General features: G+C 43.5%; 1 protein-coding gene across 1 annotated transcript; it reads right to left on the bottom strand.

Annotated features, from left to right (window-relative positions):
• Positions 1-157: 157 nt before the first annotated feature.
• LOC138952194 (anti-sigma-I factor RsgI6-like) lies at positions 158-18,947 on the bottom strand. The gene is made up of 15 exons (XM_070323796.1): positions 18,725-18,947; positions 17,300-17,436; positions 15,077-15,175; positions 14,444-14,705; positions 13,098-13,234; positions 11,186-11,287; positions 7,264-7,429; positions 6,642-6,687; positions 5,723-5,884; positions 5,219-5,274; positions 4,179-4,322; positions 3,685-3,856; positions 3,001-3,111; positions 1,136-1,354; positions 158-410 (listed from the first exon to the last, which is right to left on the bottom strand). The coding sequence occupies exons 1-15, from the start codon at positions 18,895-18,897 to the stop codon at positions 195-197; spliced, it is 2,202 nt and encodes a 733-aa protein (XP_070179897.1). The 5' UTR covers positions 18,898-18,947; the 3' UTR covers positions 158-194.
• Positions 18,948-19,542: the final 595 nt, after the last annotated feature.

Below are 19,542 nucleotides of genomic sequence, written 5' to 3'. Positions count from 1 at the left end.
GCATGTGAGATAGGTGTCCTGGTAGGTGACGTCGCTGATAGGGACGCAGTTTCTAAACCTCCCTATTGTCTCGCTTATCTCAAAGATACCTATACCTTTTGCACACCTCAAAATTCAGGAACATTTTTCTGGCAAGTATAAGGACAAAAACAGCACATACATTTTCATATCTGCTTTAATCTATCTTTTCTCAATCATTTGTGTACATTAATGTTGACGGTGTAATCTCCCTTGCCCAAAGAGAACGTCTGCTTCAAGTTGCTCAGTTCCCTCCCCTGGTACATGACGTGCACCTCGTAGTCACCATGGAAACCGCGAACAGTCATCTGGCTTCCGGAGAGAGTGTGAGTCTCGTCAGTCATCCACTGGTTCTCCAGGAGATCAAAGACACGACGACCTGCCGCTGTCATCTGAAGAGAAAGACCATGTCGATTTTGTCAATAACTTAGTTTATGAGACATGGTAATAAGAGCTGCACTCTATTATTTATCTAATTTTTTTTCTACCATGGGTAGTTTGAATGTTTTTTGTTTTGTGTGAACACTCTCTCTCTCTCTCTCTCTCTCTCTGTCTCTCTCTCTCTCTCTCTCTCTCTCTCTCTCTCTCTCTCTGCACATTTTGTACGGACACATATCAATGAAAAAGGTTCTTTTGTTTCGGTTTAAAGCAATTGTTCGTATCTTCTTATTCACTCTTTCACTCAAAAACACACACGCCCCAATCGTAAAACAACTGTACCCAGAAATTTGCCGTGCCAGCGCCACCTGTATCGTGCTTGCCCTTACAGTTTATCACCGTGCCAGCGCCACCTGTATCGTGCTTGCCCTTACAGTTTATCACCGTGCCAGCGCCACCTGTATTCTGCTTGCCCTTACAGTTTATCACCGTGCCAGCGCCACCTGTATCGTGCTTGCCCTTACAGTTTATCACCGTGCCAGCGCCACCTGTATCGTGCTTGCCCTTACAGTTTATCACGGACAGTTTGCAGCGTTTAGGTGCACTTCAATTCCTTAGCGCGAACTTTCTTGAAATTAACAAGCGTCACGGTGTCAAAGTATAAAAGCAGATACATATTATGCTGAACCTTCTTCTTTACCAAACCTTTTACTTCAACTCTGACAGCATTATCAGTCACCTGGAGGTTGCTGCCCTTGACTAGCGACGCCTTCTCCCCCCTCCAGTGGGCCTGGTCCCAGAAGCCCCAGAACATGACGCCCTGCACAGCGGGGTGCCCGTAGAACGCCCTCAACGCCGCCTCGTAATAGTCGGCTCGCTTGTTCTCGTCCTGGGCTTGCACGTCCAGCTCCGTCACCCAGATGGGCACTCCGGCCTGGGCCAGGATGTCCAGGCGTTGCTGGACACACGAAACTGGACAGTTACTGACTGATTGAAAGGCGTTGGTCATGCTTCAATGATAGGTGTTACAGTTCTCTTCTTCTTCTTCTTCTTCTTCTGTGTTCATGGGCTTAAGCTCCCACGTACACTCGTGTTTTTTGCACGATTGGGGTTTTACGTGTATGACCATTTTCACCCCGCCATTTAGAGGGGAAACGTTTTGTTCACCCCGCCATTTAGAGGGGAAACGTTTTGTTCACCCCGCCATTTAGAGGGGAAACGTTTTGTTCACCCCGCCATTTAGAGGGGACACGTTTTGTTCACCCCGCCATTTAGAGGGGACACGTTTTGTTCACCCCGCCATTTAGAGGGGACACGTTTTGTTCACCCCGCCATTTAGAGGGGACACGTTTTGTTCACCCCGCCATTTAGAGGGGACACGTTTTGTTCACCCCGCCATTTAGAGGGGAAACGTTTTGTTCACCCCGCCATTTAGAGGGGAAACGTTTTGTTCACCCCGCCATTTAGAGGGGACACGTTTTGTTCACCCCGCCATTTAGAGGGGAAACGTTTTGTTCACCCCGCCATTTAGAGGGGACACGTTTTGTTCACCCCGCCATTTAGAGGGGACACGTTTTGTTCACCCCGCCATTTAGAGGGAACACGTTTTGTTCACCCCGCCATTTAGAGGGGACACGTTTTGTTCACCCCGCCATTTAGAGGGGAAACGTTTTGTTCACCCCGCCATTTAGAGGGGACACATTTTGTTCACCCCGCCATTTAGAGGGGAAACGTTTTGTTCACCCCGCCATTTAGAGGGGAAACGTTTTGTTCACCCCGCCATTTAGAGGGGAAACGTTTTGTTCACCCCGCCATTTAGAGGGGAAACGTTTTGTTCACCCCGCCATTTAGAGGGGACACGTTTTGTTCACCCCGCCATTTAGAGGGGACACGTTTTGTTCACCCCGCCATTTAGAGGGGACACGTTTTGTTCACCCCGCCATTTAGAGGGGACACGTTTTGTTCACCCCGCCATTTAGAGGGGAAACGTTTTGTTCACCCCGCCATTTAGAGGGGACACGTTTTGTTCACCCCGCCATTTAGAGGGGAAACGTTTTGTTCAAACGGGATGAATTTATACCAGCACTAAATCTGTGTACAATTATTTATGACTGTCTACTGTTATAGCCATTGTGCTTGTATTATTGTGTTCGATGAGTGTTAATTTCGTGAGAGACCATAGAACACGATCTTTTCGAGCGCTATAAATCACATATCATTCAAAACGCAGGCAACAGTCCCACCAAAAGGTTTTTCACATTTAAGAGTTAAATGTAAAATGCCCTAAACGACTGTGATCTGAAGTGGTCTTTTCTGATTGTTTCTGTTATTTTAAGTGTGTTTAATGAAAATGTTCAGAACATCCCTTATATAAACGCAGCTGTTGCATGAATGTTTCATGGTGCTACTTTGTTATCGAATAATTTTCTCTGTTTTAAAAAAAATAGTTTTTTTTTTTATAGAGCTCAGAAGTAAGATGCATACGAGAGGTGCAATGGAGTAAGTCATTCTTGTTTAAGATTCTTTTTTTTAATTCAGTAAACTAGCGTTTGCAACATCTAACTTTTTAAATTATCAGTTACCCCTCACGGGTGTGTAAAATACCTTGATGGTGGTGGGGTCGGGGTACACCTCGTTGCCAAAGTGACTCTGCACCCCGATACCGTAGAGACCCACATTGGCGTGCTTGAAGTAGTTGGCTTGGATCAGGTAGTCCTGGCAACACATTAACATAATTAAAGTAGTTACCAATTAACCTAAAAATCTTAAACGCAAAGTGTATGACTTACCAGTAGTTTACAGTATGCAATACAATGCCATGTCTTATCATTTCGCAATCAAAGATTCGGCGGAAGGAAATCCCAAAAGATATGAACGAACGTTCAGTTTGCGCTTCACGTGTTTTGATGCTATTCAATCAGTCATCTTGTATCTTTGTATATTGGCAGCAGAGTGTGGAATAGGCTAGCACTAGTCATCTTGTATCTTTGTATATCGGCAGCAGAGTGTGGAATAGGCTAGCACTAGTTTGTTTGTTTGTTTGTTTGTTTGCTTAACGCCCAGCCGACCACGAAGGGCCATATCAGGGCGGTACTGCTTTGACATATAATGTGCGCCACACACAAGACAGAAGTCGCAGCACAGGCTTCATGTCTCACCCAGTCACATTATTCTGACACCGGACCAACCAGTCTAGCACTAGTCATCTTGTATCTTTTTATATCGGCAGCAGAGTGTGGAATAGGCTAGCACTAGTCATCAACACTGAAGTAGAATCATGAGGCTCACGTTTGTCTCGGAACCGCCAGCTACCACGTCGTAGTCGTTGAGGAAGAGCTTGACGTTGGGGTCAGCATGGTGAGCTTCGCGGAACAGCTCCAGGTTATAGCTTGGGTCATGGAGACAGTCCTGGTACCACGTGCCGTGCAAGTTCTCGTTGTTCACGTCCCAGTGCTCCAGGCTGTCAACCACAACATGTCAACACTTTGAAATGATTGTGCACAACCACAGCATATATAAACTAGGCTATTGGAAAAGCAAACAATAACAGTAAATACGTCCTTTTCATGGTAAACATTTTGCAAAGTGAAGAAATTGATGCTGCAGGGTACATTTACCATTGTTACACACCGTGAACCTCGTGGCATAACTTTAAAAGCAACTTGGAAGCGTTTTTGTTGGATACTATGCCCACAATCTCCTCCTTATTTGAATGTATGTTACATAAAAGTCTAAGTCGGTCAAAGAACCACACAGCAAAGTAAGAAGAAATGTGTCCTCACAGTCCATGCGTTTTGCTCATGGTCTCCTCAATGTGCTGCTTGACGACGGTCTTGAGTTGATTGTGGTCACCACACAGCCCCTTGACCCAGCCCTGCACGGTGTTAGGCACTGACCACACTAGGTTGTGACCGCGCACCTTGATACTGAAACATGGTATTGGTCAATGGACCTTGATACTGAAACATGGTATTGGTCAATGAACCTTGATACTGAAACATGGTATTGGTCAATGGACCTTGATACTGAAACATGGTATTGGTCAATGAACCTTGATACTGAAACATGGTATTGGTCAATGGACCTTGATACTGAAACATGGTATTGGTCAATGAACCTTGATACTGAAACATGGTATTGGTCAATGGACCTTGATACTGAAACATGGTATTGGTGAATGAACCTTGATACTAAAACATGGTATTGGTCAATGGACCGTGATACTAAAACATGGTATTGGTCAATGGACCTTGATACTGAAACATGGTATTGGTCAATGGACCTTGATACTGAAACATGGTATTGGTCAATGGACCTTGATACTGAAACATGGTATTGGTCAATGGACCTTGATACTGGAACATGGTATTGGTCAATGGACCTTGATACTGAAACATGGTATTGGTCAATGAACCTTGATACTGAAACATGGTATTGGTCAATGAACCTTGATACTGAAACATGGTATTGGTCAATGGACCTTGATACAGTTCAACCCCCCTTTTATGATCTTCAAAAATCGGAAATAAATCAGTGATTCAAAACAGTGCAGCGAATTCATGTTTGATCTCTCTCGATACAAACCAATTTGGCTGTTTTTTCCTTCCAAATACACGTAAGATAAATGTCTGCACATAAAGATTGTTAAATTGTTATGAATTTGTGAACAGGCAGTTACTGTCTCCGTTATGTTTTGATTTCTCTCGACACCATGTACCACCCTGCTTTATGTTTTTTCTATCTCTCCAAATATAGGTAAGGTCATGTGTCCCCGTGACGATTGATGCACTGTTATGACATTGTGACTGTGTGGCGAGCTTACCCGTGCTGCTTCACGCCGTGTATCATGTCCAACGCCAGCTGGTAGTTCTTGTGTCCCTGCAAGAATAGAAGCAATATGTTAGTGACAAACATCTCGTTTGATTAACACTGGTAACTAAGGAGCAGCTTTCTGGTAGGCACAAGTAGGGTGCATTAGAAGAGAACCATGTGTTATAATGTTCAACCATATAAACTAAAATTTAACTTGACAGTAACCCATTGTTTCAGGTGATATGTGCTTGTGGCTATGTTTAAATGCATTGTAGATCCATTGTGTTATCAATGCGGATATTTAAGCTTTTATTGTCTCTTTAAGATACATTTCTCGCGCAAATGATCTAAAAAAATGACAAATACAATGGCTAATTATTACCCCAAGCGTACCTCCGTTCTGACAGGAAAAAAAATATATTAAAAAGTTGTTATACATATTTTTAGATTTAAAAAAAAATAGACTAGGAAACAGGGCTAAGAGTTTTGTAGGCAAGTGAGGCATGTCTCGTACCCTCTGTGACTCGATAGTCCCCCATTTGAGGGCGTTCTCCGGGACCACCCAGTTGAAGTGTTTGTGGATAAAGTCTCGGTACTTGCCCCCTGCGTCATTGGCGTCGTACTTCCAGCAGTCGACCGCAGTGCCGAACGCGAAGGACTTCTTCTTCTGCAGGACCTGTTTAGATAAATATGGGGAAAATGAGTTTCGATGTGGACAAATAGTCTTTGTCAACAGTGCATTCGATTTAGACTGTCCCAGGTCAGCTTCACTGTAACTATATCACGATGACAAATAGTCTTTGTCAACAGTGCATTCGATTTAGACTGTCCCAGGTCAGCTTCACTGTAACTATATCACGATGACAAATAGTCTTTGTCAACAGTGCATTCGATTTAGACTGTCCCAGGTCAGCTTCACTGTAACTAAATCACGATGACAAATAGTCTTTGCCAACAGTGCATTCGATTTAGACTGTCCCAGGTCAGCTTCACTGTAACTAAATCACGATGACAAATAGTCTTTGCCAACAGTGCATTCGATTTAGACTGTCCCAGGTCAGCTTCACTGTAACTAAATCACGATGACAAATAGTCTTTGTCAACAGTGCATTCGATTTAGACTGTCCCAGGTCAGCTTCACTGTAACCATATCACGATGACATCAATGGTGACAAAGTAATGTCTTGACAAGTCAATTCGGTATTTATTTGTAAAATCATTGATTTATTATCAATCATAAATCAGAAATAATCATTGATTCGCTGTTGCGGTAGGTTTGATTGTTTATAGAATTAACCAGTATAGCCTAAGTGTCCAGCCTATGTTGGAAAAGCATTAATTGAATGAACTATGCGGCTTAAAGGATAGGTGTTGGAATTGAACACATGTAAACTAGGCTAGGTGTTTATAACAAATGGGTGTCACTCACTTACATGGATCTTGACGTCTCCTTTGTTGATTCCTGACGCCGTTGTCACACTGAAACACACACCAATGACATTTTCTTTTCCAGCTCAGGTTCTGGTTACATGCTACTGTCCACAGCACATGAATGTCGCACTTGAGACGGACAAAATGAAACTTAAACTAAAGTCCATTTTATATTCACTATCGTATTATTTTTCCTTTGGCCGTCTACTGCAAAGACTACTTAGGTGGGCGTACTTTTGACTGTTCCATATTGCCATGATTGGCCGCTCCAGTAGCAAACCTTCTTGCTTCTTGATACACGCCACGGGACTTCTGTGCTGTTCCTGGGCCGCTTTCAGACTGTATGTATAAAGGTACTTACTGTAGGACTATTTGACTCTTACACAGATTGGTCGATTTGTGTCCGTGAATCTACACACATCCATGACTGCTTTACTCTTTCCGAGTGTCTTGTTGTTTTGTTTTGTTTTGTTTGTGTGTGTGTGTGTTTGTGCTTGTGTGTGTGTGTGTGTGTGTGTGTGTGTGTGTGTGTGTGTGTGTGTGTGTGTGTGTGTGTGTGTGTGTGTGTGTGTTTGTTTGTTTGTTTGTTTGTTTGTTTGAGAGTGTTTCTGTGAAGCTACTGACTGCAGGTTGATGTTGCTCTTCCGCAGCTGGTCGATCTTGCCGTTGAGGCTCTGGAAGGTCACGTGACCCCCGCTGCTGGTTGCCGGGGTGACGGACGCCGCGTCCACAGCATAGGAGACAGACGTGTCGGGACTGCTCATGATGTAGATCCGCGTTTGTTTGATTGCTGTCATGACGACCAGAGACGTACATGCATGTATTTGCACATTATTTTGTTTCTTTATGCACAATTGATCATGTCTTTTTTCTTGGCCATAATTTGAGTAGGTATAAATTGTGCATTGTTATTGTCGCTTTTTACCTTGAGTACATACGCAGTAATCTGTGACCACAAGTCGGTCTACTCTGCCTTAACCGTGACAGTCGATTCTCATTAATATATGACTCACCACAATAGTTGTTCTTAGAAGAGCACCCACTACGAGAGTATTCACTACAACAGTGATTTTGAGGTAAATACTACAAACGGAAGCTGTTTTTATGTTGGCAAAGTCCCTACCTTGTAAACGATTCGACTCGCCATCTATGTTAAATCTGGTGATGCCTGTACATGGGGAAAGAACATGCCTCCATATATAATAATAATAATAATAATAATGGAAACTTATAGAGCGCTTACCTAGAAGCTCTAAGCGCTTTACAATGACATTGCTATACACATGTACAAAACCAAAATACAGCATTAAGACACAAAAAGAACAGGAGTACAAAAGCAAATTCATCGTTTTAAGTCCATGCAGTCACAATAATACAAACACACGCGTGCGCACGCACATATACGCGTGCGCATACACACACACATGCTATCACCACACACATGCACAGATACACACAGACACACAGACACACGTTCACACACACACACACACGCACACACACACACACACACACACACACACACACACACACACACACACAGACACGCATACAGACAGGCGCACACACATACATACAACACACACACATACACATGCACTCACACATGAATACTAATACCTACACAATCTGCATACATGGCGTACACACAAAAAAGCCGCAGATATAATCACAAAATCAAGCTCGTGCTTATGCACATCCATTTATCTAACTAGATAAACCGATTTGTAGTTTGCACAAGGAAAAGAGAAAAAACAAGTAGCAGCACACGATTTCCAGATCACTGGCTGCTGCAGGGGTCACCAGACAGTTTGGGAGTTACTGGTAAGTCTAGAAAATGCTGTGTGAACAGGTGCGTTTTCAGATTTGATCTAAAAGAAGAATAGGATGGACTATGTCTGACAGAATAAGGAAGGGAGTTCCATGTTTTAACAGCAGCAAATGAAAATGCGCGTTGTCCATGTACTTTTCTTTTTTTTGTTGGAATTCGGAACATTCGAGTGTCAGCGGCAGAGCGCAGTGATCTGGAAGGGACGTACAGGTTTACGAGTTTAGACAGATATGAAGGTGCAGAACCAGTGATGATTTTAATACAGAGACACGAGCTTTTGTACTTAATTCTTTGATTGACCGGAAGCCAGTGCAGATATTTCAGTAGAGGAGTACAAGGTTGCTTCTTGGAGGATTTACAAATTAATCTTGCAGCTGAATGTTGAACCCTTTGCAGTGGTTGGATGATAGTCTGGGGGCTACCGATTAGTACTGAATTACAAAAGTCTATTCTAGATAGCACACACGAAGAAATTAGTGTTTTGGTGGCCTCTTCAGTCAGACAAGAGCGGACTGAACTAATCCTTTTCAACTCAATGTATGCGGCCTGGCAGGTTTTGGTGACATGCTGTTTCATAGTCAGATCGCGGTCAATAATGACTCCAAGATCGCGGACTTTATCTGCAAAATCAATGCTAACAGCACCGAGTGTTACTGCTTTTGGAAGAGAGTGAGTTTTTTTGGATTTTGAGAAACACATCGCCTCGGTCTTATCGTCATTCAGTTTGAGTTTATTTTCTGACATCCATGTTTTAACAGTTGAAGTACAGATGTTTAGAGAGTGAAGGAGGTTAGGAATGTTTTCAGGTGATTCTGATTTGTATAGTTGTGTGTCGTCTGCGAACATTTCATGCTCGACGGAATGAGTCGAGATTACATTGGACAGAGGAGTTGTATAGAGAATAAAAAGGACAGGACCCAGCACAGAGCCTTGTGGGACGCCAAACTCAAGGGGAACTGTACCATTTCGACACATACCAACAATCAACAGCTTCGGTATGTGTGCAGAGTCAGATTTTGTTTAAATGAATTAATGGCTTAAAATATGAAAGTGTATATCCGAAATAAATTTATCATAAATATTTTTTTATAAATGCCCTTATTAGTATTATTATTATAGCTTAAGTTATTGAGACATCCCAGTGCACCAAGGGATTTATAGAGCAAATCTCGAAAATAATTATTGAACGCATGAGTTCAATAATTATTTTCGAGATTTGCTCTTTAAATCCCTTAGTGCACTGGGATTGTTTCAATAACGATATTGTCGGTACCACCAGAAAATAAGAAGATACAACACGCACATTTTGCAACGCGCATTTTGAATAGGCATAACTGTGTGGTCAGGTCGTGGAAGATCTACTTTTGTGTGGGGTGTCTCAAGTCTATCGTGCTTTCGTCACACGCAAACTCTTGTTTTAATTTCTGTTGGTAAATTCCAGTGTAGCGTTAAGCTAAACAGTGATGATCTTTCAGAGAGACCTCATTTGAACTCGGAGAAAGGACTGTGTTCTTAGTTATTTGCGATTCGAAACCTCCAGTCAAGCTTCGACGGATTGACTGTGCAGAGTGACTCCCCTTGAATTGGCTAACCCCAAGGTCGACGGTTTGCACATTTTCAAGATAAATGTGGCATGTTTCTCGTGTGGTATCTTCACTCATCGGGGAGTCTGGTACTAAATATGAACGGTAAGAATGCTCTGAACCCAACACGTATTGTATCCAAATCGTTTTATCGTTCACATTTGCCCAACATGTTAATTTGCTGAGCGGGGTTTATGTCGTCTGCCAGGCTATGGCAATCAAACCACTGCGTCTGCAGTCTCATTTCAAAAACAAAAATTGCTCGTCACGTTGCACTGAGTCTGCATGCATGAGGCAGGCTGGTAATAAGTCTTATATATGGTAAGAACGTTCTAAACCCTACACGTTTTTGATTCCGATTGTTCTTGCCTTAACATAATCATTCGGAAACCATTCATTTACTGAACTGATGCAGTCGTATTTCAGTGTAGTCTGCTACGTATATTCCAAATGCTGATCTAGCTGGTACGTTATCGGAATAACACTTGTGTTTTCTGTTAGCTACTGGGAATTGTATACTAACTCATCATTTCGTAATGTGGATGATAAGCTACATGCCACTAGCACGGCATAATTATGAGAAGAATCTTCGCAAATCGAAACTGAAAAATTAGACACAGCGGGTTCTATTTCTAGATCAGTGGCAACTGTGGCACAGGCACATGCAATCTGTCAGAAAAAAACCCACTTCTGCTTTAATTGAGAAGCAGGAAATGTATGGTCATTTGGTATTGTGGCGAATATAAGCTACATGTCATTTATTAATTTTGAGGATGAGAGTACAGTCTTGCTTAGGCAAACGGCGGAAGAATACGCTCTGTGGAAAAGTTAGTGCGCTAACAGTTTTAGCGCATCGCCATTAACCAATCAACTGGTTCACATCAGTCATGTGACACCAGTACTTACTGACAATTATTATTATCATTATCATTATTATCATTATCATTACTATTATTATTATTTTACAAATCTCAATCTGCACAAGAAGCGGTAAGGATGATGATTATAGGTATGTGTCCAAGCGGAGGGCTGGCCTTGTCCCACGTGACAGCTTCTTAAGATTTGAGAGGGTGCCTCGAACAGTTATGACAAGAAGAACTGTGGCTTTAAGTGAAGCAGCAAGAGTGTGTACCTTTACTCCTGGGCGCGGTGAAAGACCCCTGGAGATGGATCCACCCCTCTGCCGTCCTGGCGTTAGCGTGGTGGGCAATGATCGGGTATTCGTGGCTTCCGTCTGTACAACGTTAACAACACTTTAGCGTGGCGGGCAATGATCAGGTATTCGTAGCTTCCGTCTGTACAACGTTAACAACACGTTAGCGTGGCGGGCAATGATCGGGTAATCGTGGCTTCCGTCTGCACAACGTTAACAACACGTTAGCGTGGCGGGCAATGATCGGGGATCGTGGCTTCCGTCTGTACAACGTTAACAACACGTTAGCGTGGCGGGCAATGATCGGGTATTGGTGGCTTCCGTCTGTACAAAGTTAACAACACGTTAGCGTAGCGGGCAATGATCGGTTATTCGTGGCTTCCGTCTGCACAACGTTATAACAACACGTTATCGTGGCGGGCAATGATAGGGTATACGTGGCTTCCGTCTGTACAAAGTTAACAACACGTTAGCGTGGCGGGCAATGATCGGTTAATCGTGGCTTCCGTCTGCACAACGTTATAACAGTACGTGATCGTGGCGGGCAATGATCGGGTAATCGTGGCTTCCGTCTGTACAAAGTTATAACAACACGTTAGCGTGGCGGGCAATGATCGGGTATTCGTGATTTCTGTCTGTACAAAGTTATAACAACACGTTAGCGTGGCGGGCAATTATCGGGTATTCGTAGCTTCCGTCTGTACAACGTTAACAACACGTTAGCGTGGCGGGCAATTATCGGGTATTCGTGGCTTCCGTCTGTACAAAGTTATAACAACACGTTAGCGTGGCGGGCAATTATCGGGTATTCGTGGCTTCCGTCTGTACAAAGTTATAACAACACGTTAGCGTGGCGGGCAATGATCGGGTATTCGTGGCTTCCGTCTGTTCAAAGTTAACAACACGTTAGCGTGGCGGGCAATGATCGGGTATTCGTGGCTTCCGTCTGTACAAAGTTAACAACACGTGATCGTGGCGGTCAATGATCGGGTATTCGTGGCTTTCGTCTGTACAAAGTTAATAACACGTTAGCGTGGCGGGCAATGATCGGTTAATCGTGGCTTCCGTCTGCACAACGTTATAACAGTACGTTAGCGTGGCAGGCAATGATCGGGTATTCGGGGCTTCCGTCTGTACAAAGTTAACAACACGTGATCGTGGCGGGCAATGATCGGGTAATCGTGGCTTCCGTCTGTACAAAATTAACAACACGTTAGCGTGGCGGGCTATGATCGGGTAATCGTGGCTTCCGTCTGTACAAAGTTATAACAACACGTTAGCGTGGCGGGCAATGATCGGGTATTCGTGGCTTCCGTCTGTACAAAATTAACAACACGTTAGCGTGGCGGGCAATGATCGGGTATTCATGGCTTCCATGTGCACAACGTTATAACAACACGTTAGCGTGGCGGGCAATGATCGGTTATTCGTGGCTTCCGTCTGTACAAAGTTATAACAACACGTTAGCGTGGCGGGCAATGATCGGGTATTCGTGGCTTCCGTCTGCACAACGTTATAACAACACGTGATCGTGGCGGGCAATGATCGGGTATTCGTGGCTTCTGTCTGCACAACGTTATAACTACATGTGATCATGGCGGGCAATGATCGGGTATTCGTGGCTTCCGTCGGCACAAAGTTAGCAACACGTTTAGTTAAACGTTCTTTACAAAAGTAAATTGAACTAACCTGTCAACTCGAAATCTGTCATGAAGTGTTCAGATGGTAGATTATTTAACTAAGACTAACACTTGCATTCTGTATTGAACTGCAATGTGTTAAACCTGTGAACCCGAAGTCTGCCATGAAGTGTAAATATGTTAGATTAATAAACTAAGGCTTGCACGTGCATTCTAAATAAAACTAAAAAATAAATAAGAAATGAGTTGACCTGTGAACTCGAAGTCTGCCATGAGGTCGATGCTCTGACCGCTGTGGTCGTTGAGCAGCTTGACCCACACCTCCCCGTGGTAGGCTTGACCAGCCGTCACGTGGATGTACTGAGATGCACCCTGCCAACTCTGCTTTCTGTTCACAAAATTACGCTTTGACTACCTGATGTTCAGAAATGACTGTTGGGTAAGTGTGTGTTGTGAAATAGTGAGTACTCTTGCTTTTATTGAGTCAAACTTTCCCACATGACATTATAGGCCAGTCACTAGCTAGGGGTGTGTCTGAAACAAGTGGACAAGGAGCACGTGTAGAAAGCTTGCCTCACTTATAGCAAGAGTATTCACTCTTTCACAACCCATACAAACTCAAGAGAGTTAATTCCGGAGTTCGTCACATTGCGTAGGGGTATACATATCGACAGCACCTTATTCTGTGTTCTCTGTCTATCAGTCTTGCTTTATGTATCCCTTGCTTGGGCCCTAATTTCCTTCACCGGACAACTTCTTTATTAATTAAGTTTACAGTATATGCATTTCTGTAAATAATGTATGCAATCTTTAAAAAAAAATGCTTCAAGCCATAGGTACAATAATTGAATTGAAACTTGCCGTTTTTAGCATTCACAAAGGGTCTGTGAGTGTTGTTGTAGAAATATTTTTGGCAAACACTTTCATTGCGCCACGCTAAACACATGGAAACGTTTTCCTTTTTAGGAAAAAAGGGGTCAACTTTTAAAGTCCCATAAAATCGGCGCAAAATTGCAATGTAAAAAACCCCGTGTGATACAGAACCGAGTCCTGGTCACGAGCAGCGTTTAATAGCCGACACTCTGGCGAAATAGCGCACAACAAAAAGTGAGACATTTTCTTGACCGGTCCTTGACATTGTTGAAGAGTATTTAGCAGATATCAATATGTAAAACACATGTTAAATGATACATAAATGTCAAGAAAACAGATCAAGCCAGTTACTCCCACTGATTGTGACATCAGATATCAGAAGCAAAGAGCGGTTACCTGCCGGAGACCGGCACGGTTGGCCTAGTGGTAAGGCGTCCGCCCCGTGATCGGGAGGTCGTGGGTTCGAACCCCGGCCGGGTCAAACCTAAGACTTTAAAATTGGCAATCGAGTGGCTGCTCCGCCTGGCGTCTGGCATTATGGGGTTAGTGCCAGGACTGGTTGGTCCGGTGTCAGAATAATGTGACTGGGTGAGACACGAAGCCTGTGCTGCGACTTCTGTCTTGTGTGTGGCGCACGTTATATGTCAAAGCAGCACCGCCCTGATATGGCCCTTTGTGGTCGGCTGGGCGTTAAGCAAACAAACAAACAAACAAACAAACAAACCTGCCGGAGACTTGGAGCGCGTGCTGCCCCGAGTGTCTGTCGCTGGTCAAGGCACAATGGATATCCCAGCAATCCCAGTGGGCAGTGGATTCGAACTCTGGGTTCTGCAGCAGGTTTCCAGCTGGGCTTTGCGACCCCTGTGACCCCCCACCAGTTGTAGAACCACCCCCGCTGGACTGGTCAGTCACCGAGGCCTCGTCCACCATGAAATTCACTGAGGCGTCAGGCCGGCTTTGGAAATACAGCAAGGTGCTCTTCACAGCTTCAGGACACAAGCAGAAAGAGGAAAGTTAATTGACATTTAGAGTTAAGTTTTCTTTAAACCAGCACGGGTTGCTGGCAGAGTTTCGCATGTTTTGACAAAAGTATTGAATGAAGGACCTGAAACGATGTTCAGTTTGATACAACGGCTATGCACTGCAAGTCCATTATTGAAAGGTGATGGTGAGATATAAGTACAACTTGAGTTTGAATGGTGGAGATGGGCTAACAACAGAGATCAATGTTATTGTTAAAACGATAAACTGGATGACATGTACAATACTGTGAACAGTGCAAGTGAACTTACCTTTGCTGGGAGCATTAGGGTCAGGGTTCCAGATATAACGTCCTAACCCTAACCCTTGAACTGACCTTTGCTGGGAGCGGTGAAGGAACCCTGAAGATGAAACCAGCCCTCGGAAGTGTGTGCCTGTTGATGGATGGCAGCGGGCTGGTAGTCTGTTGTTCCGTCTGTTTTGGACACACAATGTGTGCTGGTTATTTCAACGACGCCTTATTATTCAACATGCACTTTGTTTGAGCCACTTGATCAGATACATATTTTGATTTGCAATGGTTACGTTGATACGTAAAGAATATTAGAAACAGACTCTAGCAGACTGCTCACATGGGCATTGACATTGACTAACCGCATCACATGCAGACTACTTCTCGTGAAAGCAGTTCGGCTCACCATCTCAGTTCTGGCCAGATGTGTCATGGGATAAGACCATACATCAGATGTGTCATGGGATAAGACCATACATCAGATGTGTCATGGGATAAGACCATACATCAGATGTGTCATGGGATAAGACCATACATCCACGTGGTCACATACCAACATAGCAAGCCTTAGTGCTCTCTGTACACATTAGAAATGTATGAATTAATTTCGTAAAAGCACTTCCGACTCAGTGTTTGCGGCGTTAACTCTGCCAAACCGCTTGAAAATCCTGACAGAGTTATTTCCGGAAAACGTCTATTGAAGCGATGCTCTTGTCGCATGAGACTTGAGATGGTGAGCCACACAGTTTTCAAGAGGAGTGTGCGTTTGAACAGTCACAGTTAGCTGAGCAGACACATCCTAAAGCTACCAGTCTGGTTCTGCCAAGACACCATTCCATCCATCATTATCAGATTCTCCAAGACACCATTCCATCCATCATTATCAGATTCTCCAAGACACCACACTGTAATACAGGGTGTCCCAGAATACTTGCAACCCATGTTAGAGCTAATAACTCTGCCAATATTAATGTTATTTTTCTTATTTTTCTGATTTGCAAAGAGGAGACCATAACAACGAATAATTAGCAATCAGACAAATTTAAAATGCCTTGGACAAAAGAGCAAGCAGTATTTTGCGTCACTACTTATTTGGAGACGAAATCATTCAAATCGGCGCAAGCCAAATATCGCAGGAAGTTCCACTTCAACAATTATCCCCAGAAAAGCCGAATTATCGTTGGGTTCACAAATTTAAAGCCACAGGATCAGTCAACAACATCAACAAGAAGGCAGAAGCACCCAAATCTGGCAGGAAGCTGACTGTAGTGGCTGGACCACAGATTCCCTGATCGGCTGATCAGCAGGCGCCGCGAACCTGAGTGGTCTCCGTATTAACCTGATCTGAACCCCCCACATTGTTATCTCTGGGGGTTCTTGTAGGACCACGTGTATGAGAATCCTCCTCAATCCATTGCTGAACTGAAAGTAGCCATCACCCAGAACATTCGTGCCATCAGGAAGGAAGAGTGTGTCAAGGTGATTGACAACTTTGCTCGTCGGCTCATAACTCATAACATTTTATTGATCCAACAAAGGAAATTAAATTGGTCATCAGCACATATAGGTCATTAATTAATAATTATAAAAGAAGAAGAGAAGAAAATTTATAAAACCCATGATAACAAAAAAATATCTAAAGTAATATATGTACAACTACAATACCCTTTTTACTTGCACACTTGACACACCGACACACCAACACACATGCATACATACCTACATACATACCTACATACATACATACATACATACATGCATACATGCATGCATACATACATACATACATTCCATGTTAAAGTGTAGCTTCAAGTGTGTCTGCAGCGAAACGGCGGTCATTTGCAACATGTGCTCTGAAAAATGTATCCTGCAAGCAAGAGACCTCAAATCTTCAGTTTTCTAATTGTTATCATCTCAGCTTCCAGGAAATGTAATATTTTTTGGAGTTGCTGGCCTGTGTAATAAACTTACTTAATGTCAAATATTTGTATGTATTTGCGTTGCAAGTATTCTGGGACACCCTGTAAGTGATCATTGTAAGAAAACAACAAGAAAGCTATATTAAGTGTATATAAAGAAATGTGTCAGGAAAGTGACGGAAGATAGAACCAGAACTAGAATGATCACAATAGGCATGTGGTAGCATCATCAGCTGAAGCGTTTGAAAAGTATCGATAGCGTCGAGAATCATTCACACACCTCAGACCTATGTCTGTAGAAAGCAGGTAAACCCACTCAATCTATCAAAATCGTGTTCCCTTTTTTAGAACGACATGTCAGAAGAATTTACCTGTGTTGGTTACTCACCTGTATACTGGAAGGCCAGTTCAACGTCCACAGCTTGACCGCTGTGGTCATTCAGTAGCTTGACCCACGCGCTCACGAGGTACTTATGACCCGGGGTCACCTGAATATACTGTCCTGGGCCTTGGTAGTACTGGCTCCTGTTATCGTAAACAAATAAATGGCAGGTTGATGGTTATGTCCATTCGAGAAAAACAAAAACTAAAAAAACCACCCCAATAATTATGTTGTTGTTTATTGATCAACGAACAAGGAAATAAAGACTCTAATATCCAAAAAAAATCACCCTCGACGAAATAAGATGACTTCTGTGAAACCTCTTCCTTGCGCTGTACAAAATATATTGGAAACCGTAAGCAACGTGTAATATCTGTGTTCGAATTAAACAATCTATATAATTATATATATATATACGACTTGTGTGTGTGTGTGTGTGTGTGTGTGTGTGTGTGTGTGTGTGTGTGTGTGTGTGTGTGTGTGTGTGTGTGTGTGTGTGTGTGTGTGTGTGTGTGTGTGTGTGTGTGTGTGTGTGTGTGTGTGTGTCCGCGATGCATGGCCAAAGTTCTCGGTGGATCTTTTTCAAATTTGGAGACCGTATTCAGCTACACCCCGGACACAACCTCATCGATGAGATATTTCAACACGTGCTCTCAGCGCGCAGCGCTGAACCGATTTTGGTTTTTCTCTGGATCCATTCCCAGTAACTCTTCCTTATCTTCTCCAGTGTTTTCAGCCGCGTTTATCTCCCTTCCTCCGTGCGGTGCGCCGTCAAAGCCGGCGTACACCCGGCATAGCCGGGTCCCCGGCGCAGCCGGGTATTCGGCTCGACTTCTTCCCGGTGCAGCCGTACCCGGCGAAGCGGGTATTCATCTAGTAATTATATACATCGGCTAGGCGGGGATGCAGCTCAGTCGCTAGCGCGCTGGATTTGTATCCAGTTGGCCGCTGTCAGCGTGAGTTCGTCCCCACGTTCGGCGAGAGATTTCTCAGAGTCAACTTTGTGTGCAGACTCTCCTCGGTGTCCGAACACCCCCGTGTATACACGCAAGCACAAGACCAAGTGCGAACGAAAAAGATCCTGTAATCCATGTCAGAGTTCGGTGGGTTATAGAAACACGAAAATACCCAGCATGCTTCCTCCGAAAGCTGCGTATGGCTGCCTAAATGGCGGAGTAAAAACGGTCATACACGTAAAAGCCGTGGGAGTTTCAGCCCATGAACGAAGAAACAAAAACATATACATCGGCTGTTCAACACATGTCATAACTGTAGACATCTTGACTTCAAATGTCAAAACTTTTGCAAACTGTGTACAAAGACTTGGCATAAAAATGCAAGGACATAGTTGGAGCGTACAGAAGTCAAATAAGAGCTACAATATACTAACCAGCTGAAGTCAGGGATATTCACACACACACACGTACTGACCTGCCGGTGACTTTCACTGCGTGTTGCTCCGAGTGTCTGTCGCTGGTCAAGGAGCACTGAAACCCCCCACAAACCCAGTGGTCCAGGGATTCGAACCCTCCGTTCTGCAGAAGCTCACCAGAAACCACCGCGAACAGCGTAGCGAATAGCCAGGCGACGAGAGTAGACGCCATCTTTTTGCAAACCTATGTTATTCAGTCCCCAAACAGGTCAATGACAAGCCGGTTGTGATTTTATCTGTTTCTTCAAGACCGGTGTTTTGCCATACGCACTGATTGTATTCGTGCAAAGACCAGGTCATCTTTTGGTGTATGACAGTTAAGGCTGGTGTCTACCCCTGAAAACAGGAGGTAGAATTGAAATATGTCTTTCGCCCAATTGACGTGTCTCAAATTAAAAAGATAGACAGCATTCATAAAGAACTAATTGAAACCAGATATTTAATCTCGATAATCAAATTTTTTTTCTTCTTTTCAATGTTACTACTTTCTTCAATGGTGATTCTTGTGCAAAAGTCTGATACCCCATACTCAAGTTCCAAACACTGTCTTATACATTAAGGACTTAACGCTTCCTATTCATTTGATTTATCTCTTTAGCAATCCTTGAACTTTCTTTTTTAATGCCTGTCTTACACTGTGCCGAATATCCTTGCGAATATGAACATGTTGTATTCGGCCAAAAAAGAGACGAATGGACAGGAAAAAATATTGAAAATTCGAAGTCTTACCGATCATTGCGAATGCATACAAATTCATATTCGAATGTGTTGCGGATGTATTACGAACGTTGCGAGTGGCCTTTGCGACCGTTGCAAG

The sequence above is a fragment of the Littorina saxatilis genome, linkage group LG17 (genome assembly GCF_037325665.1).
Source record: "Littorina saxatilis isolate snail1 linkage group LG17, US_GU_Lsax_2.0, whole genome shotgun sequence".
Lineage (NCBI taxonomy): Eukaryota > Metazoa > Mollusca > Gastropoda > Littorinimorpha > Littorinidae > Littorina > Littorina saxatilis.
The sequence above is the reverse complement of the archived record's forward strand: the minus strand, read 5'-3'. Positions and strand labels throughout refer to the sequence as shown.